At 39.5% G+C, this 22,177-nt stretch overlaps 1 protein-coding gene across 1 annotated transcript in view; it reads left to right on the top strand.

The window, feature by feature from the left end:
• SORL1 (sortilin related receptor 1) overlaps nucleotides 1–22,177 on the top strand; it is a 198,660-nt gene that overhangs the window by 44,527 nt on the left and 131,956 nt on the right. Inside the window, exons 3-6 of the mRNA XM_074215297.1 lie at nucleotides 1,741–1,866; nucleotides 10,362–10,523; nucleotides 11,982–12,049; nucleotides 14,240–14,420. Coding sequence (XP_074071398.1) covers nucleotides 1,741–1,866; nucleotides 10,362–10,523; nucleotides 11,982–12,049; nucleotides 14,240–14,420 — 537 coding nt within the window. The remainder of the gene's footprint in view (nucleotides 1–1,740; nucleotides 1,867–10,361; nucleotides 10,524–11,981; nucleotides 12,050–14,239; nucleotides 14,421–22,177) is intronic.

The raw sequence follows: 22,177 nt of genomic DNA on the forward strand, positions 1-22,177 counted from the left end.
CTCCCCCCCTTTTTTTTTTAGGTTTTTGCTTAAGTGGCTTGCCCAAGGCCACACAGCTAGGTAATTTTAAGTGTTTGAGGTCGGATTTGAACTCAGGTACTCCTGACTCCAGGGCTGGTGCTCTGTCTACTGTGCCACCTAGCTGCCCCTTTCCCTTCTTAAAAACTAAAATTTTCCCTCACATTTTCCTGCTGAGGAATAAAAATAGGGTGCAATAGGCCATCTCTCTGAAGTCGTGTCTGGAGCATGTGTATTGGGGGAAAGAGAATGAGAAAAGATGACTTTATTCTACCCTTTTGCCCTCAAATAGTACTTAAACTTCTCTGTAAAGTTTCACAATTTAGAAAAAAAAAGGACTTCAATTCCTGTTGTTGAATCCTCCACTTCCTCTTCTATAGTTGGAAAGGAACCCATGCTTTTTTAAAGTCTGTTACTGTTCCTTTAGATTAGGACCCTATAGAACACCTACCTTTGTTGGAATTGGATTGACCTCTGGGTCTAATAGAGAGTAGTGGTTGAAGATGATGACTGACTCTGCCCCTCTGCTCCAAGATAAACTAAAATAAGTGATTTTGGATTGATTATGTTAAATTTGTCTAGGCTATTGCTTCTTTCCCCTGTTGGACTATTCATAGTTAGGAAAGTGTAGATAGAGTAAGAAAAATGTGCAGAAGTGATCACTTCTATCACATTATCCACATCCTGGCCTCTATCTTTTGCAGTCAGTAGCAAATTGACAAAAGTATAAACCATGGAGCAACAGAAGGTACTTCTGTTGACTCTCTTTTGTTTCTGTCACATTCTACCTTTTATCATACTTAGTGATGAGGATGTTGATTACTCCTAGTGGAGCATCTGTAGGCCCTTACTGTTGAATATCTCTTTGTTCCTGTAATATACTATCTTGGATCATGCTCATTGGTGAACATACTGTTTTCTTAGCCACCCCACTTCTTACCCCTATGAGGACAAAGACTTTTATTTATAAATGTTGTATCCTTGATATTTTCATAGTGACTATACTTAGTAGCCCCACAATAGATTCTTAAACTGAGTTAAATGTGAATTACAGTTTCCTGTTCCTCTGTGGAATCATAAGAGCATTAGTGTTGGAGTTTATGATACATTTGTGTTTAAATGAAAAAATTTAATTGTAATAAGGAAAAACATGTAGCAGTACTCCTCTTCTGCCTTTTGTTCCCTTTTCTAATCCTTTCCCCTTCCTTTCCTCCCCCCTCTCCATCTTCCTCTCTTTCTCCTCTTGGCTTTCTGTTGAAGCTAGTTTTTCTTCCAGTCTTCTGATACAGCCTAAAAGTAGAATTTCCAGAAAGGAAATGGATAGTATGCTTAAACCTGAAAAATTGGACACATTTTTAGTTCTTCCAGGAAAATTTTGTAGACCTCTCGATAGAATTTGAATCTTTTAAACCCAGTCATGAATGTAAGGTGCCTCTCATGGCTTTAATCATTTTGGCTCCCTTCTCAAGAAAGTTGCATTGTCCTTGGATAGTCATACCTCCATTTCAGGCAGTTGCTCTTGAACCCAAGTCATCTGCCTTTCACATGTATGAGGACAGATTCAGAGGTGGACTGGTTCTTTCCTTGATAACATTATCTGGTGACATCTGTAATTTCATTATGTCATTGAGACACATTCAGAACCTGTAACAGGACAGTTTGAAAGTAGAACCACACATATATAATGCTTTCTCTCCTCTCTCCCTCCATCCCACCTTCTAGGTTTACGTATCTTATGATTATGGGAAATCATTCCAGAAAATATCGGAGAAATTCAACTTTGGTGTGGGAAACAACAGTGAAGCAGTGATTGCCCAATTCTACCATAGCCCAGCTGACAACAAACGGGTAAGGAAGTAACAGCCACAAAGTATTGCTTTATTGGACTGTTTAGGGAAGAAAGAATTCTTGCTTTGGGAAAACAAATGTGTTGAAACATTTTGGGGGAAGGTGATGAAACCATGGCCCCTTCTCAGACTCTGCTAATACTTGCTTATGGAGAGGAATATTTATTATGGAGGAGACATGCTTGTAAGGTTGGCCCACAGTATAGTGATGCAGTGTCTTTAAGCAGAATTTCCAAAGCAAAAACAGCCCATGGAAAATTCTCCACTTTACTGATTACCTTCTGAGGTGGTAATAATTATGATAATGATCCTCTCATTTATTATTGTAGGCCACATTTCTCTAGGGCCTCAAAATTTATGAAGTTTTTTTTTTTTTAATAGCAACTGTGTATCTGAAGGGGCATTGAAAAAGTGGTGAATAGAATAGGTCAGCTTTCAGTGAATCAGCTACAGTCTTCTCTGACTGTATTTTTCTTGTTTTTCATTCAAAGCAACTTTTGAGATTGCTCTGTTCACTGTAGTGATCCCTTCCTCATTGACTAACCCCAGACCCTGTTTTTTTCATTGAGAGAAGAATCAAACCAGCAGATACTGTATATTGCAGACCAAACCCTTGGCTTTTTTTCCCCTTATATTTTCTCATCTGGATATCCTAAGGGCTTTGCTTTTGAAGCAGACATTGAGCTGATTTTAAACCATAAATGACTTTGATTTACCAATGTTCAATAATATTTGTGGGAGATTTTTTTTAAACCAGATTAAAAAAATGAAAATGCAGTTGCACTAAAAATATATGTGTGTGTGTATATATCTATCTATATCTATATCTATATCTATATCTATATCTGTATCTGTATCTATATCTATATCTATATCTATATCTGTATCTGTATCTATATCTATATCTATATCTATATATATCTGTATGTATGTATGTATATATACATATGTGTGTGTGTGTGTATGTACACACACACACACACATATACACACACCTGATAACACTCTGGCATCACTATCTAGACTTAACTCAGGCTTCTATATTGGAGCTGTGCTCCACCTTTACTGGACTTCTCACCGTTTCCCTTCTTATCCTACACTCTTCTTTCTCCATCTTTTATTATTTACTCCAAGACTAGCTAGAAGAAATGGTTCCCCCACCAACTTCACCTATTGAAGTTCCTAATAATAAGTGCCATCTCCTTCAAAAAGCCTTCTTGGACTCTGAACCCAGTTGAAATTGATTTCTCCATCTTCCAGTTTCTCGTAGCACTTTACTAGGACCCCTTCTTTGCACTTATCAGATTTTCTCTTGTATCAAATGTATTTGTATGGGAAGGAAGGAAGAAACCAACCATTTATCAGGCACTTTGCAAAGTTTTCTTGAAACTGATACAAAAAAAAAGGTTAGTTCCTGCCTCCAAGGACCTGCAGAGCAGTTATAGGTGAGAGGGATGACTGGAGTCACATGGTTTTGAAATCCAGAGAATGAATGTAGGCCTATCTGGGACATTCTAAAAAAATGGAAGCTCTAGGAGGAGCTCGGCAGTGGGGGAAGGGAACTGGGCCTGGTAGAGGGCTATACCTTGGTAACTGGGCCATGAAGGTGATTGTCTGTTCCAGGCAAGCAAACCCTAGGCTCTGAGGAAACTTCCAGGAGGAACCAGCAATAGACAGACCAAAAAACATCAGCAACAGGACTGGGAAGGGAAAAATTGTGTTCATTCCTTCACTTCTTAGTTTGTAAGCCTCTGAGAGAATGTTATGTGATCTGTCTCATCTGTGAATCCCCAGTGCCTAGTCCCATTACCTTATAAAGAGCTGGCACTTAGGGGTTTGTTGAATTGGACTAGTTTGCAGGGAGGTGGCTTTTAACTCTAGATGGTGGTCGCTCCAAGTCCCACGGATCCCTGGAGCTCTGGGTTAGCATTTCTACATATCCCTTGATTTACTGCTTTGTATGGTATTGTAGGAGCTGGCTATATCTCTGGCTTCCTTACTTTTTGGGTTATGGAACTGTGGGACTTGGAGTGACAAGCATTCCTAGATAATAGACATCTGGATTTTTTTTCTTCTGTTTTTCTAAGATGGAAGGACAAGGAGTAGGCCTGGAGAAGATCCAGTTAAGGGGCGAGAGAAGCAGGGACTCAAAGTTAAGCAAAGTTAAGTTTTTCCACCATTCCACACAGATCGTTTATTAATATTTACTCCAAGTCCTACCTGGATAAGAGCAAATGCCTATTCACTCCACTAGCTACTTTCATCCTCCACATGTTTCTCTTGTGGATTCAGAGGCAGTATGAACTGACCTACTGGAATGCAGACCTCGTGTAGCAGCCTTGGAGGAAATTCTGCTAAGAGGGAGTTTTTTCTTCCTTGGTGGGAGCTGTCTGTTTTCTCTCTCCTTGAACTCTCCAGGAAGGAAATGGTGACTCTTATTATGCTCATCATGTTTGTTTTCTATAACCCCTCCCCCCCAGGGGAGGGAGTCACATTTTTCCACCAGATCTGATACTTCCTGAGAAAAACCACAGAGTTTCTGAAGAAGTGTCTTCTTGTCATTAGGGCCATTGAGAGACTCATTGGGTACCCCTTCATCCCTTGCCTGGATATTTTTATCCTGTTTAACGTGAACATGGAGGACCACCATGATGAAAAGAAAGAAATTAAAAAATTTTTAATATTAAAGAGCAGGGTGTGGTCTGAATGGAGTATGTATGGGAAAAGTGGGAGGCCCATTGCTGATAATGATGGTATTGGCTAGGTGTTTATTTGAAGACTTCAGGGTTTTTTTTTAGGTCCCACTATCAGAATTTCTTCATTCTCCTAACTCCCCATGTCCTTTATTTTTTTTATTTTTTATTTTTTTAGGTTTTTGCAAGGCAAATGGGGTTAAATACTTGCCCAAGGCTACACAGTTAGGTAATTATTAAGTGTCTGAGACCAGATTTGAACCCAGGTACTCCTGACTTCAAGGCTGGTGCTTTATCCACTATGCCCCTACCCCATGTCATTTAGAAAGAAGTTTTGGCTTCCTTATCCTTATAGTGCAGGAGTCCAGATTTCATAGGGTCTGTAAACTTGAATTGGGGAAAGTAATTAGATTTTTTTTTTTTTAGTTTTTTGCAAGGCAAATGGGGTTAAGTAGCTTGCCCAAGGTCACACAGCTCAGTAATTATTAAGTGTCTGAGGCTGGATTTGAACCAGGTACTCCTGATTCCAGGGCCGGTGCTCTATCCACTGCGCCATCTAGCTGTCCTTAAAATTAGATTTTTATTTCTACTTTGCTCTTACCTAAAAATTAGCCTTAACTTCAATTATGAAGAAAAAAAATTTGAAGAGCTCAGAGGATTCTCTGGGGATCCAAGTCTCAGAAATTGTTCAGAACTATTCATAGTCTCAGACCCAACTTGATGGGTTTGGAAGGTTCTGGGTGGCCCTTTTCTAGAGTATGCAGCCCTCCCAACCACCACAAAGGTATTATGAGATTAGTGCCATGTCTAGTGCTGAACTTATTCAAATTTATTTTGATTGATCAGATGGGTCCAGCCCTAGGTAATATTGTGAAATGAATGATTTGGTTTTTGGTGCCACTGGCTGGCCCTTTTCTGTCCTACTTTTCAAACCTAAGTGATATGCCACACAGTCTTCACTCCCCACCCCAATTATTCTCCTTCTCTAACACTTGTTGTCAGGAAGGAATTAGCTAAGTTCATTTTTTTTTAAGTCAGAGTTGGCATTTTTACCAAAATGTACATGGTTTAGAATTTAAAGTTGTATTTGGAATTGAATTTCTTGATTTATTGCCTCTTTAGTTATTTGTTGAATTTTTGCTAAATAGGAGAGGAATTGTAGGAAGATTACTCTTGTGGTAGTTTGTAGAATGGTTTGCAGAAGAAGTGATTGGAAAAGAGTTAACTTTTTTTGTGTTCTGAGCCCCATTGACATTCTGGTGAAGCCAATAAATCCCTTTTCAGAATAATTTTTTAAAAGTGCAGAATTAAAGGGAATAGTAATTTAAATTATGAAAATAAATTTTCCCATCCAAATTTACGGACTACTTGAAATTTATCCATGGACCCCAAGTTAGGAACTAATGGATTAGAACAATCACCATCATTCAAGCATGACCTGATGAGTGAGGAGCCTGGACCAATCCTGGTGAGTTTAAAGGCCTTGAACTATATAGGAACTATATAGATCCTTTCTTCTGACAGCTTGAAGGAGGGAGACCCTTATGGAGGAAACTCCTAAGAGAACCAAGTCTAGGTAATGAATGGTCACTATTGCTCATGTTTCCCAAATAGTAGCATGTATTTTGCATCTTTCTCAGACTGCTTCCTGAGATCTCTTTATGCAAACCTGGAGGGGAGCCAATCAATAATGGTTTTCAGTGGTGATTAGTATATTATTTTAATACTGGAAGCAGTAGTTGAAAAAGTTGAAGTTAAAAAAGCCCTGAACTTGCAATCTCAGTCGGTCAACAATTATTTATTAAGCACCAACTACATTCCAGACACCATACTAAGCTCAAATTCTACAACTGTTTGTCTTCTGTGTATGACTTAGACAAGTCACATACCTTGTTTGGGGTTCAGTTTTCTCATGTGTAAAACTCACAGGGATCAGACTAGATGATCTCTTATGGTCTTTCTAGTATTAGATATGATTCTGTGATCTTGTGATTGACTGCTCATCCAGGAGGTGGCATTGATGGAGAAAAAATTCAGTTTTAAGTTCCCCAATACTATTATTGTGAATCTAAAATTTTTGTTTATATCTCTGGACCAGGTCTAAGGTGGTGACATTGGGGATGGAAAGGAAAGGACAAATAGGAGGCATGTTAAAATCATTAACAAAAATTTTTTTGGAAGAAATTACAGAACTTGATAACTGATGATAAGGGAAAAGTCAACTCTAAAATAGCTCTACCAGTTTAAGGCCAGAAACACTTGAAGAATGATAGTACCATCAACAGAAATAGGGGATTTGGAAAGTTGGTTGGGATGCTTTTGAAGTGTTGGAATTGGGTGCTTGCAGAATGAGTTGTAGGGTTTTCATTTCCATAGGGACAACTTCCCAGAATGATGGTTTCAAAGGACTGGCCTGGAGGTGAGATTGGGGTCAGGACTAGAGAGAGAGAGGTGGGAGATTTGAAGAACCATCTATAACCTTATGGAGATGAGAATGATTGTGCTTTCCAAGGAGAACAGAGGAATGAAGGTAGACCTCAGAATGTTTACAGCTTGGGATAGGAGCAGGAAGACAAGTCAAACAAAGAAGACAAAGAATGAGTGGCTAAATAGGTAGATAGGAATAATTGAATTAATTCAATATCATGGATGCCAAAGGAGAAGAGAGTTTAGAGGAGAACAATGGTTTTGGTTCCAGAGAAATAGGAGAGGATTCAGATGATGAAAATGTTGGAAAATAAAACCTGTCTAAATTATCTAATTGAGAGTAATTTGAAGAAGAGAAGGTTGTAATTAGTTCTTGTACAAGTTCAAGATAGTAGGATGGTGGTTTTTCATAATAAATACATTTATATAACACTTTAGAATACATAGTAACTATATAGTCTAGCAACCTGATGAGGTTGGTAGTGATATGAATCACCCCTATTTTGTGAATGAGGAAACAGAGGCTCAAAGTTAAGTGATTTTCCAATGTAAAAAGGCTAAGAAAATATATTCTCAAATCCAGGAGAGGGTAGTTGGGGATCCCTGTCCAGAAATCCTTAAGAGAATTTCCTACCTACAACATTTCATTCTATCTGGAATGGTTTGAGTTGAGCCCATTTGGAGTCAGGGGAGAGAGTAAGTGAGCTCTCTAAAATTCTCCTATGCTAAGACTTAGGATGACTTTTCTGTTCTTATCACATGTATAGTTCTACATGAGTGGAAATTTACTTTTAGAGCTTTTTTTGCATCTGCTCTTTTCAGTTCACCAATAAATGCCATTTTCTTTGAGCTCAACTATATGGATAGTGTCTAGGTGCAAAGATACAGGAAAAATAGATATAGTTTCTGCCCTTGGGAAGCTTATGCTTTAGCAGAAAAACTAAGTGTTAATTAACATGATGTCTACTGAGTCAGAACAGTGAAAGATGGTTTCTCTCTCAAGGGACTTACATTCTAATAGGGGAGAAAACACACATAGGGCATTTCAGCTCCCTCAAGTCAGATGGAAAGATTTCATGGTCCTTAGGGGGCAGTGACAAAGCAGATGATAATAGATCTTTAATTTTTTTTTATCACAAAAAATTGTTTTTGTCTGTTTCTGATTTTTGAACCATTCAGCAGTGTCAAGGATGTTGGTGTTAAGGACTTTATATCCTGTCTTTTGTAGCTGTGGTTGTTGAGGAACTGGGAGCCATAGCACCTTCTGAACCATTTGCAAGGTCTCCTTTCATTTGTTTGTTTATTTATTTTTTTACTTTTTTTTAAAGGTCTCCTTTCCATAGGGCTTGTATCCCAGAATGATGACTTCAAGGAGCTATATGCATGACAGTCTGGGGGTTAGTGAGATTCCTGAGGCTCTTGGGCTAACCTCTCTGTTTGTGACATCTGGTTAGATATTGGTGTTGGTGGTAGCTAGGAATATGGACCCCTTTTCTCTTTTAATTTTTTAATTTTTTTACTTTTTTCCCCTTTTCTCTAGGGATTATTTTCCTCAGTGCTAAGGGTCAGGCTCATAGTAGGGTAGATAGGCTGGGGGGTGGTGGTGTCTCTTCTGTTCTTGGTTCTACAGACCTAGGCTTTCTCCATTTGGACTTGAGGGAAGGTGATGGTTAAGATGGCAGCATTGGTTTTATCTACCTGAACCTGCTGCCTCATGCTGTTCCCTTAAGGTGCTTCAGCTAGGTTGGCTTACCTAGTAGATCCTATTGAGGGAAGTTAATCATGGAGGATTTTCTTGCATTCTGTTTCCCTATTTTCTTTCTGTGACCAGACAGATTCCTGGTAAATTTGGATCCTGCTGATTCTGCCTTCGTAGTCCTCTGAGCTTCCTGGCCAGCCCTGGAACAGTCTCCCTCCCCACAAAGAGCCTCTATAGGCAGGCAGTTGCTAGTCTGCCAAGCTATTGTTCGAACTCAGTCACCCTTATAAAGCCAAATTAAGGTGCGTCCTTTTCCCACAGGAGTCTCCTCTAGATGCTTCAGATAAAGTTTACTGGCCTCAGCCATTGCTCCGTTGCCTAAAATTGGGAAGTAACCCAGCCTCCTTGGGCAAGGAGAAAAAAACATTCTTCCAGAGCAGGTGAAACTCTGCTGGACTGGCAGTGATATGGTTTAGCCTGGGACTCTTTTGCATGATGCAGGGACTGGAGTTCTTTTTCAGTTTATCCCTCCTCTCCCACTCCCAATGCAACTTTTTAGGCAATTTTTAACTCAGAGAATCAACAGATCACAGATTTAGAGCTGGAAGGGGTTTTGGAAATCATTTGGTCCAAGTAGTTAAAAACAAAGAAACTAAAGGCATAAAGGGGTGCCTAAAGTCACATTGGGAGTAAACTGCAGATCTAGGTCCTTTGACTCCACATCCACTGATCTTCCTATTGTATTGCTCTGATTCGTGGTCTCTTGGTTACTGTTGGCCCTTGAAAAGAATGAACCATTAACCACTGACCAAGGCACTTCTCCACTTTTGATCTGAGAACAGCTATCAAATCAACATTACTTGCTTTCCTTGCTTCTTCACCAAACAAAACTACCCACTCTGGTCATTTTCCTGAATAAGAGAGTAACTTGAGGGCCAGGACTGTAGTTTTTTGGTATTAATATCTCCATCATTTAGCACATAGCTTGGTAATTGAAAGAGCTTAATGAATCATTTTTCATTCATTCAGCCATTCAGTCATAGACAATAAAAGGTCTTTAACTCTTGGAGAGTGTGGTCAACAATGAAAGATAAGAAAAATTAGGAGAATATTCTGATGGAAGTCACAAAAATTATTTTCTTTCCCCCTTTCTTTTGATCTTTCTGTCTTTGTTGGTTTGTTGATCTTTCTTTCTTATTGTTTTTTTAAAAAATTGCTGTCACTTCCCAGTGATTCTACCCTCCCTCATGCAAAGTATACTCGTTTTTAACAAAAAAGTATAGTTAAAGAAGATAAATGGGCAAATTGGCATGTGACACATCCAAGAATGTATGCCTCAGTCTGCACCTTTAGCCAGCCCATCATGTCTTTGCCAAGAGGTAGAATACATACTTGTCAAGAGGTGGAAGATGCTTCTCCATTTGTCATTTGGAATAAAGACTGGGTCTTTGTATTAGCTATCATTGTGTGGCTCATTCTCTTGGCTCTGTTGGTCTGTGAGTCTTCATCGACAAGCATGGATGGTGGGAGAGCACTGTTCTCCATGGCTCTGCAGGCCCCTTCCAGCTCCCTGGTTTTCTTCTTCTCCCATGTGCTCTGACATAGAACTGAGACATTGACTGGTTATTGCCAACTTTTTGTCACTGTGTCCTCTGTCTTCTCTGTTTTCTTCTCCAGTACATCTTTGTGGATGCCTATGCTCAATACCTCTGGATTACTTTTGACTTCTGTAGCATCATCCAAGGTTTCTCCATTCCATTTCGGGCAGCTGATCTCCTCCTGCATACTAAGGCCCCAAACCTTCTCCTGGGTTTTGATAGATCTCACCCCAACAAGCAGGTAAGTGAATCCCCTTGCACCACCCACCCAACCACCTGCTAGCTTGGGAGGACCCTAAATGGATACAAGGCAAGGCTTCTTTAGTTGCTTTCTTGCTGACTTCTGCCAGTGTCTTTTTACTAACCCTTTTTCCTTCTCTAGGCTTGACACTTTTAAGCACAATTTCATTTATTGTTGTTAAGTAAAAATGCATCCCTTGACCATCTCTTTCCTCCTGCTGGCCAAGGATCAGTACCCCAGCCTTTGGCAGTCTCTTACTTACCTTTTAACCTTGTGCTCTTCTAGACAGGTAATTTGTTGTTGAATGGGAGGAAGGGGTGTAAACTGAGACCCCAGAAGCCATTATGGCAGAGAAAGCAGAAACCTGTAATACAGGTTGTGTTCTCAACCCTCCTGACCTTCTGTGATATCTGTAACCAAAATTTATAATAGGTTACCATCAGTCATCCACTCCTTTGGGAAAATGTATTTCTTTTCTAATTGTGGAGGGAAGAGAGATGAGAAGAACAGCAAGGGGATCAATTTTAGGTTTAGAATTAAGTAGGGAAAGGATGCAGGTTGGCATCAACTTGCCATGACCCTGGATTGACTTGGTAAAGATTGTGCCAACTAAATATGGGTCATTTTCTTTTTGCTTGTATCCTATTTAACCAAAAATACCACCTACTTACTTTGGCACAGTTTTAGGTCTCTCATAGGAAAAGATTTGGCATGGGTAGGAGGGAGAAGAAAAGGAATGTCCTGGATAGGGGATTATAGCAGTTTCCCAGAATGGTTGTTATCTTTATTGTTGTTTCTGGCCTCACTGTTCTAACATCCTGTTACCAGGGACTTATTAAACAACCTTCCAAAGGGACCTCCAAATTGGGGCTTTTGAAGTTTAGGTGGTTGGTTGATTTATCTATCATCTCTCTGGTTAGACCCAGAAAATAGGTTTGTTATGCTTATGTTCCTTATGTATATGATGATTCTGTTGGAAGCTCTGTAGTTCTGTCCATGTGTGATGTTCTTTCTTTTCCCTCACTCCTACCTTAGATACCTGAATTCACTAAGTGTTCAAGGACATTATTTCTTAGGGAGAAAAACCTTGGAGTAACTCTCTGGCCATATCCCATCAATTTAGATAAATCTTAGTGGAAACATTTTTTTTTCTGAAAAATTAGAGCAGCATCATTCTTAGGAAAATAGAAATGGACCCATCATTTTTTTCCTCCATAAAACTATGTCTGAGAGTTTGATAACTTCCTTGAAGACAGGGAACAGATTTATTTGTTCTTCCTATCCCAATATGCTTTCTGAGCACTTGTATTGGCTCCAGTGATCTGTGCCTGTTGTTGTAGGCTCTAGCATTGTGTTCCCCAGGCCTGAGTTTCACAGTAGGAATTGGATGGTGATTTAGTTGTCCATAGTCCAGAGTGCTTAGCCTTCTTTCATCACCTTTTTATTATTGATTTGCAGCTCTGGAAATCAGATGATTTTGGTCAGACCTGGGTCATGATTCAAGAACATGTGAAGTCATTTGCTTGGTAAGTTGTACCATCTTAAGAGGAGGGACTAACTTTTAAATATCTTCTCTCCAATTTGATTCCCCTTTCAGGGTGAACAAGTTTGGCCCAGTTTGGAATTGAGAGTCATGGAAAGAAAAAAATCAAACCATACCTTACAGAATTTTGAGTCAGAACCTCAAGACTTAGCTTAATCTGAATGAGGATTGAGTTTTGGGAACGAATCATTTCTTTGGGATTTCCTAATCGGGAGGATATTAAAGTTACTGCAATTTTTATACTTTCTGAAGACCTTTTTTTTGGAAATGGACTTTCAGAAATGTCACATTTTGCTGTGTTATAAAAATGTTAAGCTTTGTCTCTACTGATGTTTTCTATAAATATTTTAAGTTAGAATGTCAAAGGAAACTTTGACATTTTGTCCAAAAGAGTATTTAGAACTATAAAACATGATTTCTATTAGATATGCATCTTAAATGGATTCTTAGCTAGCCAGGGTCTCTAAATATTTGAGAACAATTTTAACCCTCTCTCCTATCCACTCAATTTCTCTGTCTCTGTCTGTCTCTGTCTCTCTGTAATACTGAGGAGCCTTATACTAATTTGCATAACCACCAACGGAAATACTCTAATCAGTACTTCTAATTGTGGAGGAGAGCAGATTGTACCAACACCCACGCACACATGTCCAGGCGCTCACACACACATACATATGTACATACACAGAGTATCAGATAATGAAGACTCATTTTCATACAGGTCTTATCCAAAATGCCAGTTTTCTTCTTTTGATTTAGTTAGAAATTTATTGGGGACTTGTTTGGAATTACAGGACTGAAGTAGAAATGTCCCCAGTTGTAATGTTTGTAAATTTTGTCACCCTTGAAATGGAAGCTCTAAGTGAGGCTTTTACTTTATTTTTGAAAGGGTATTTTGAAGGAGTTTTCACTAGACTCCTTAGTACTCGAAAAGCCACTGGTAAGCACCTATATGTTTTATGGAACCATATAAAGAGTTAAGCCCTTTTTTCCTACTTCCAAGAAATGTTTTTCTTTCCAAGACTTCTAGGCTTCTTGTGCTTGTAGATTAACTTATTGGGATCATTGGATTGTATCACTTCTTATTTTCGAAAGGTCACTAAGAAGAAGTGCCTTCTATAGACATTTCTTCATTTTTCTCCCTTTTCCTGCCACATATCATATCATCCAACCTTCTGTATGTGTTAGGAATTGAATTAATGATTAGGATTAGTCCTCTGGTCAGTCACTTCTTTGCATTTGATGTGGGGTGGCAGAAATCCACATGCCATCTTTTGTGCCAACTCTGAACTAGGCAAGTGTACTCTTGTTGAACAAGGAAAAAAAGTCATTGGACAAAGAATCAAAAGACTGAGGCCCTAGTCCTAGCTCTTGTCAGTAACTAACAATGGAACTTTCATTTCTTGAAGGCTATGGGTGGAATTTTCAGAGAGGAAATTGTAGGTCTAATGTGAAGGAATACATCTGAACAGCTGGCATTTTCCCAAAGCTCAGTGGTCTGTTGCTATGGGAGGAAAGAAAGATTTGCCAGCAAAGTCTGGATGACCACTTGTCAGGCGTGTGGTCAAGGGGAAGTCTGTATGGGTTGGACTAGAGGCACTCTGAGGTCCCTTCCACTTCTGAGAATGTTCCCTCTGAAATTAAATAATGGTAAATTCAAAAGTGTTCTCATCTCAAAAATCTACAAAGTGAGGTCATTTTTGTACTTAGCTTTTAGCAGAGTGCCTGCCTCAGAGTAGTACTTAATAGAAACTTGTTTTCTTCCTTCTATTTGGGCAGGAAATTTCTGAGTACCTGCTGTGCTAGTTCAGCCCTATGCAAGTCATTCTGGGGGAGATGATGATGATGATGATGATGATGATGATGATAATTAGTATTTATATATATATCCCTTTAAGGTTTGTAAAACTCTTTTATAAATATCTCATTCTATCCTCACAGTCGTCTGGGAGATAGGCACTGTTGTTATCCCATTTTGCAGATGTGAAAATTGATTTGCTCAGTGTCACACAGCTTATAAGGATTTGAACTCCGGTCTTCCTGACTCCATGTCTAGCATGTCTGCTATACTACCTCTGGTTCTATGACTTGCTCAGCAAGTCATAATGGCACACCTAGGAGGAAGGGATCCCTTGCACGTGAACATATCAGTAACTAGTTTTCCTTCCCATAGGGGAATTGATCCGTATGACAAGCCCAATACCATCTACATTGAACGGCACGAGCCCACTGGCCTTTCCACTGTCTTTCGAAGTACAGACTTCTTCCAGTCCAGGGAAAACCAGGAAGTGATCTTGGAGGAAGTCAAAGACTTTCAGCTCCGGGACAAGTACCTGTTTGCTACAAAGGTGGTGGTAAGTTGGGTGTCTACTGAGGACACCAGGGATCTGAGTATTGCCTCTGACTGCCAGAAGCTTAGAACTGATTTTTTTAAAAAAAGAGAGAACTTAGTTGGAGCAGGAAGGACTTTAACAAGATATGTTGATGGTCATCTTGCCTGTAGAGGTTGTTGGATTGTGAGATTCATTTCCAAAGGATTATTGGAAATCTTTGTTTATAGAAAAGTTTAGGAAAAAAGATTGCTCCAGCAGGCTTAAATGTTTTCTTGCCTGGGGCTGGAGAAACCTCTCAAGGTGCCTTATAGAGAATGACATTTTATTGAATTTCCTTGTGATTTCATGAAAACTTTACAAACACAAATTCTCATGAGCATCTAAGAAAAAATGTAAGACAGGCAATATGATTAGAGTATTTAGGGGCAGCTAGGTGGTGTAGTAGATAGAGCACCGGCCCTGGAGTCAGGAGGACTTGAGTTCAAATCCAGCCTCAGACTTTAGCTAGGTCATTATTAAGTATCTGAGACCAGATTTGAACCCAGGTACTCCTGACTCCAGGGCCGGTGCTCTATCTACTGTGCCACCTAGCCACCCCTACAGCCTCAGACATTTAATAATTACCTAGCTGTGTGATCTTGATAAAATCACTTAACCCCATTTCCTTGCAAAAACTTAAAAAAAAGTATTGGGGGAAAAAAAAGACTAGGCTTGGAGGCAGCAGAGATCTGGGTTTGAATCTTTTTCTGATACCAGGTATGTGGCACTGGGACTTTCTTATTACCTCTAAAAAGAGGATAATAGGGAGTAGGGAAGGGAATATACATTTATGTAACACCTACATTGTACTAAGCACTCATTCATTTAATTTTTTTGTTTTTTATGGGGCATTGGGATTAAGTCACACAGCTAGTATCAAATGTCTGAGATTAGATTTGAACTCAGGTCCTCCTAACTCCAGGACTGGTGCTGTATCCTCTGTGCCAACTAGTTGCCCACACTATGCATTTTTTATAGCTGTGATCTCATTTGAACCTCACTACAACCCTGAGAGGTAATTGATGTTATTATCCTTTATTGTTGAGGAAACTGAGGCAAAATAATAATAATAAGTGACTTGTTCAGGTTCACATGGCTACTAAATGTCTGAGGCTGTATTTGAATTCAGGTCTTCCTGCCTAGTATTCTACCCACTGCACCACCAGCTTTCTTTACAATAAATCTGCTTTATAGGGTTGTTGTGAATTAAGTGCTTTGTGAATTTAAGAGAGCCCATAAAGGTGAGTTTTTACCTATTGGTTTCCACTATTATTTAAAAAATAATGAATTTCTTCAGAGCTCTAGAAATATGATAATTGACTTAGCTGATAGAATGTATAGGCATTAGTATAGACATTGTTTGGTGGGTGATAATGTCTTAAGTAAAGCATCCCATTATTTAATCTGTTATCTTCTGTGCCAGAGGGTAAAGAAACTCTCCACTTTCCTCACCCTTTGTTTGATGCCCTGTGGCCAGATGTTATAATGGAGCATTTGCTTATTCAATGCCTGTGTCTGATTATTAACCACAGCTTGGTTTGTATCAGTTTTATTTCTTATCAGATCATTCACTCTTGTACCAGTCCCCATGCCAGGCAGTGGAGATAAAACTATCAGGAATGAAATAATGGCTACTCACATGGAGTTTCTATTCTAATGGAGGAGACAACTAATACATATAAATGCATGTGCTATATAAAGTTGTCTCTACAGAGTAGTTGAATCCAAGCTAGTTTTAGAGAGAGGGAGGGTAGTTGGAATTGGGGGAATCAAGAAAGGCTTCCTGCAGAAGGTGGTGTTAGAAGTTCATCTTAAAGGGAGAGAGACAAGACAGAGGTGAGGAGGGAATGCAAAAAAGAGACACAAAGATGGCAGATGTAAAATTGTGAGCGATGAACAGAGAGAAGGCTAGTGGAGAAAGAGAAAAGAGGGAGGGAGAAAGAGAGAGACAGAGACTGACTCTGAATGCAGTCTGCTGAAGAAGATAAGATCTGGCATACATACAGAAGAGTTGGTCTTGGCAAAGATAAGAGCAACCTACCTCTTGGTCATAGCCTGGGAAAAAAAGAGAAAGGGAATTGATTTTGAGAGATTGAGGGAGCTCAGGTCAATGGATTCTTGTAGAAGTCAGAAGCCAAACAAACAGGACCCTCCAGAGCTGCCAGGCTTGTCTTCCTGGGATTTGGCAGCTTCTCTCTTTGCTCTCTGTTTGAGGCCTTTCCTCCATTGGTTACAATTAGGGACAAAGCATGCTAGTAGCTTCCACACAGTTCATCTGCTTTCTGACATAGTTAACAGGGGAGCGGTTGAAGCCAGCCATGGTTTACACAGCCAGGCTTTTATTTATTTATAAGACTGGCAGTGAGTGAGGAAGAACCAAGCAGCTTTATGGATGGGGGAGCCTTGATAAGGTTGGGGAGGGCTTTTTCTCTCTCTCATATTCCCCCCCCCCCAAGACAAAGAGGAAACCTTAGTGGTGAAGTAGAGATGGGGGTTAGCTGGAGGAAAGAGAAACTCCTGTTTTTTGCCTTTCACAGCATTTCTGAACATTGTCTGCCTTTGGAATCTCGTGTGGGAGCCAAGCCATTGCCTTGGCCTCAGCCAAGTTGTCCTAACCTACCCCTCCCCTCCCTCAGTCTCCTGCCGTGGACATGCCCCCTCACCTCCTGTTCTTTCTGACACCTGTCTCAGAACAGATGCATGTACCTACAGCAGAGAGACTCTTACTGATCTCCAGGAAGAGCAGGGAAGGATTGATGAGAATGACAGAAGGGGCACAGGCATGCATTTTCCTGTGATGGTAGAGAGTGGAGGGAGAATAGTCTGCGATTTTTGGGGGGATTGGGAACTCCTAAGTGAAGAAGCCTCTTCCCACTAATGCAGATTATTTGTACCTTCTTTACAATTTTGGAGAGCTATCTAGAGCAGTGAGAGGTGCAGTGGTTTCCCCCAGATTGGATAGCCAGTATATAGCAGGGGCAGGACTTGAACCCAGGTTTTTGAGACTGTCTCTAGCTACATTTCTCCTTGGTGGGATAAAAAGAGCCAGGAAATCCTGAATTAGTTACTTTTTTTTTTTTTTTTTTTACGTTTTTGCTAAGTATTAGGTTTAAGTGGCTTGCCCAAGGCCACACAGCTAGGTAATTATTAAGTGTCTGAGGCCGGATTTGAACTCAGGTATTCCTGATTCCAGGGCCGGTGCTCTATCCACTGCACCACCTAGCTGCCCCAGGAAATCCTGAATTAAATACATTTTAATGTTCACAGTTCATCTTTATTAAGCTTGCTATGTTTGGCTTATCTGTTTTCTTTAAGGCACCAGATTTTCATGACTTTTTCATTTCTAAGGGATATTGGATGAAATATGGGTTGTTTCCTCAAATTTGCCCCATCTTTCCAAAGGATAGCCTGCTTGGATTCTTTTCCCCTAACTGTATACCCCTGTCCCAAATCTCATGCTGTTTAAAACTTGTGCCAAAGAGCCTTATACTTGGAATCAGGAGATTGAAGTTCATGCTCAATTTTGATGCTCAACAGTTGTGTGAATGTGAGCCCTCATTTTAATCATCTATAAATTGGGGTAATAATAATTGCATTATCTATTGCACATAGAATTGTTATGAGGAGAACCCTCCAAACTATAAATGTGAGGAATTCTCTCTCTCCCCCTCTTCCCCCTCTCTCTTTTCAGTCACATAATTGATTGCAAAGCTATTTAGAAATAGTTTTGAATGATTCATGCCACTTGCTTCCCTTCTATCAGCATGCATAATCACGATTTATTGCAAGACTTCTTCACATGGCATGAGTAATAATACTTTTTTCTATTCCTCCTGGGCCTGGATTTCTGGAGTTAACCTTTTCAGTATCTCTAGGTTGCCTCAGTTTACACTATGACCTTTACAAGTCCTTTGGTGTTGGATGATATATTCATATACCTTTTGATTTTTATACCAGATTAATTTTGGTCCCTTGGGCTGTGCTGCAGAGTTCATTCCTCTCTGTGGAAATTGTACAAAAATGGCAGCCCCTCTTGGCATCCTTGAATATTTACTTTCCTAGCTGCCTGTATTCCCTTTAGCCACTAGTCTGACTCCTTTTAATATGGGAAAAAACAAATGTCAAAACAAAGCTCAATCCCAAGCTTTGTACTAGGTCTGTGATTCATTAGAGTTGGGGGGATAGGCATATTTGTAAGCCATGAGGAAAGTGCAAGGGAGGGGGAGAAATTGAAGGTTTAGCTTCAGTTTGTTTCTTTTGTCCCTAATCTCCATTAAACACATTCCTTTAAGAAAACTAGTCTTTAGACTGATAAAGCCATAGATAGAGGCAACATGGTGCAGTGTATAGAGAGTTGCTGGACTCAGATCTGAGAAGACCAAGTTCCATTCCTGCCTTTGAAAAAAACTGGTTTTGTGACTTGGACAAATCCCTTAACCTTTTGGTCTTTCTAGATAACTCTCTAAGGCTCGATGTTGCAGAGAAGTGAAAGGCTTTCCCTCATCTGGGAATTCCCCCTATACTAAGTGAAATGACCATTAGAAACCTTCTGATTGCCAAATTCTTTGACTCTTTCTTAGTTTTTCTTTTCCTTGATTCTTGTTTGGGCATTTGGAACTGTTGGCCACCCTCCTTCTGGATAGCTTCCCTTCCCTTGGCTTCCATGACATTGCAATTTCCTGATTATCTCTACCTTTCTGAGCTCCTCTGTTTTATGCAATTTCAGAACTATGGCGTTGCATTCTCTTCATTACCTCTGCCTTTCTGAGCATCCTATATTACACAGTTTCAGAACTGGGACCTCAGTGGCCATCTGGTCCAATATCTGAAAAAGAGTTCCATCTGTAATGTACCATTCACCCTTTGTTTAAAGACCTTCTAAGACAGGGAACTCTATTTCACAAGGCATGTCATTCACTCCATTTTTAGAATTCTACATCTAGTCTGTTTAAGGCTTTGAATTATTGGGAACTTTTCTCTTTACATGAATCTAATTTTCCTTTTATGTTACTTCCCACCCATTATTCCTCATTTTGCTCTCTGGGGCTAAATTGAATTAATCTAATCCCCTCTTGGGGTGGCTAGGTGGTACAGTGGATAGAGTACCAGCCCTGGAGTCAGGAGTAGCTGAATTCAAATCCGGCCTCCAGACACTTAATAATTACCTAACTGCGTGGCCTTGGGCAAGTCACTTGCAAGCCCATTGCCTTTCAAAAAACCTAAAAAAAACCCTAATCCCTCTCCTTGGTTCTTTAACCATTTGAAGACAGCAATCAGCTGATCTTCCTAGGGCATACATTTTTGAGATATTTTACCAATATGCACACTCTGCAGTTTTTTTCCTTATATATATTATCATGTGAAACAACTTTGTCTCATTCAACAAGTATTTCTTAAGCAACTACTTGAACCAAGATCTGGGGATTGAAGTACAAGAATAAAGTGATCCCTGCTTATATTGAACTTGGATTTTAATGGAGGGGAGAAGGCATCAAGTAAACATAAAACTATATAAAGCTTAAGTGTAAATTGTATATATACTCATTAGTTAAATGGATGTAATCTGGGAGGGAAGGCAGCAGCCAGGGTGATGTGTAAAAACTTCCTTCAGGCAGATGGTATGTGATCTGCATTTTAGAGGAAGAGAGGGATTCTGTGAGGTGGAGGTGATAAGGGAAGGTTCTCTAGACCTGAAGGACATCCAATTTAGAGATGTCTTGTCTGAGGAACTGAGAGAAGGCCAGTTTGACTGAATCACCTTGTAAGGGAGAGAGAGGCTGGAAAGACAGATTAGGGACAAGTTGTAACCTAAACAGAGGAATTTATATTTTATTCTAGTGCCAAGAGGAAGCCACTAGAGCTGGTAGAAGAGGGAGGTTACAAGCTTGAATCTTCACTAAAAGAAAATTTCTTTGGTATCATAGAACGGATTTGAGTGGAGAGAGATTTGAGGAAGGGAGCCCAATCATCTGGTTAATGCAATGATCTAGGTGAGAGGTAATAAGGGACTGAACTAAGGTGGTACTTGTGTGAGTGAAGAGATAAGGGGTCAGATGTAAGATATTTTGTGAAGGGAAAACCCTTAAGATTTGGCAACTGATTGATTTTAAATATGTAGGAATGAAGATGATGCTGAGATTCTTAAACTAGGAGACCTTAAAGTGCTATGCTATATAAATGCTAATTCCTTTTCCTCCTCTTTTTCTTCCTTTTTTAAATTATATTTTCTGAATCATCTTCCTTATTTTCCCCTTTAATATAGACACATGAAAGATAGTCTTTGACCTGCTTCTCTTTCTATGCCACCGTTTCCCCTGTTACCTACTCCATGCTCATAACTTTTGGGTAATTTCTGATCGCTTATTTTTCTTTGAGTTCAACAGCCAGTGACATTGAGAAATGAATTCTTTTCAAGTTATCATGTTCATGATAGAAAGTAATGGGAGGAATACCTCCACTGGGCTGTCTATTGCATGACAATCCCTCTCCTCTCTTCTTTTTGTGGCCTTTTATTATCCCCCACAGAAACTCTTTGAAATCTTGCCTTCTTTTTTTCCAAAATCTCAACTGTAGATGACCCATCACACTTATATTATAATAAAGGACTTAACCTCCTATTTCACCTCGAAAATTGAGACAAGATGATTTTTGTATATTATCTTAGAGCAATAGGAAATCACTGGAGTTTGTTGATTAGGGTAGGGGAGTGATAGAGTCAGATCTGTACTTAAGGAAATCTCCATTAGCAGCTGTGTAGAGGATGGATTGGAGTGGAGTGAAGAAAAACTTGAGATAGGGAAGACAGGAGGTGGTCATCACCACTTTGGAATAATTCAGGTTAGAGGTGATAAGAACAAACTAAGGGGATGGCTGTATGAGTCGTCAGGACAGGAAGAAGGCAAGAAATGTGGTAGAGACAGAAGTGACAGGATTTGACAATTGATTCAGTAATTGAAATGAGGGAGAGTGAGTAGAGAATGACAGGTTGTAAATGGGGAAGATTGGGAAGATGATGGTCTCCCTGACAGAAATATGGAAGTTAAGAGGAAGTGTTTTGTTTTGTTTTTTTCTTTTAGAAAATAATGAGTTCTGTTTTGGTTATGCTGAAATTGAGATGACTGTGGGAGAGTTTGAAATCTCCAATTAAAAAATGGTCAGACATCTCTATTTGTCAGTGTAATAAAAAAAATCTCATTTTATCCTCATAATAATCCTGGGAGGTAGGTGCTATTATTTTACCCATTTTTGTGGATGGGAAAATTAAGGTAAAAGACAAAATTCAGTGACTTGCTGAGGATCACAGAAGTATCTAAGGTAAAATTTGAACTCAGATTTCCTAATACTGATCCATTGCTAAGGATGTATAAAGTGAATGTGTGAATGACTGCATTCCAGAGTAAAATGAAATTTTTATTTTTCCAATCTGCAATCCTTACTCCTGTGTTATTAATCTTAGTCATTGAAAGGGAACACTACAATTCTGTTTGATCATAAATTATTCAGATATTTGAATGTACCTGAGAGCTTATCAGCTTTAGCGATTATAGGTCACTATTGATACTTGCTCATTTTGTATGACTCTTGGTCTGTATTCTCCAGGCAGTCTGTTCAGGGTCTGCCTTGTGTTTTCCTGGCATCCTGAGGATACAAATAGCAAACACAGGCTGTTCATCAAATCAAAAATGACCCAAGAAAAATTGAATCTCCCTTGTGTGCTTTTATGTATGAAATCATGGGCA

The sequence above is a fragment of the Macrotis lagotis genome, chromosome 1 (assembly GCF_037893015.1).
Source record: "Macrotis lagotis isolate mMagLag1 chromosome 1, bilby.v1.9.chrom.fasta, whole genome shotgun sequence".
NCBI classification, from domain to species: Eukaryota; Metazoa; Chordata; class Mammalia; order Peramelemorphia; family Peramelidae; genus Macrotis; species Macrotis lagotis.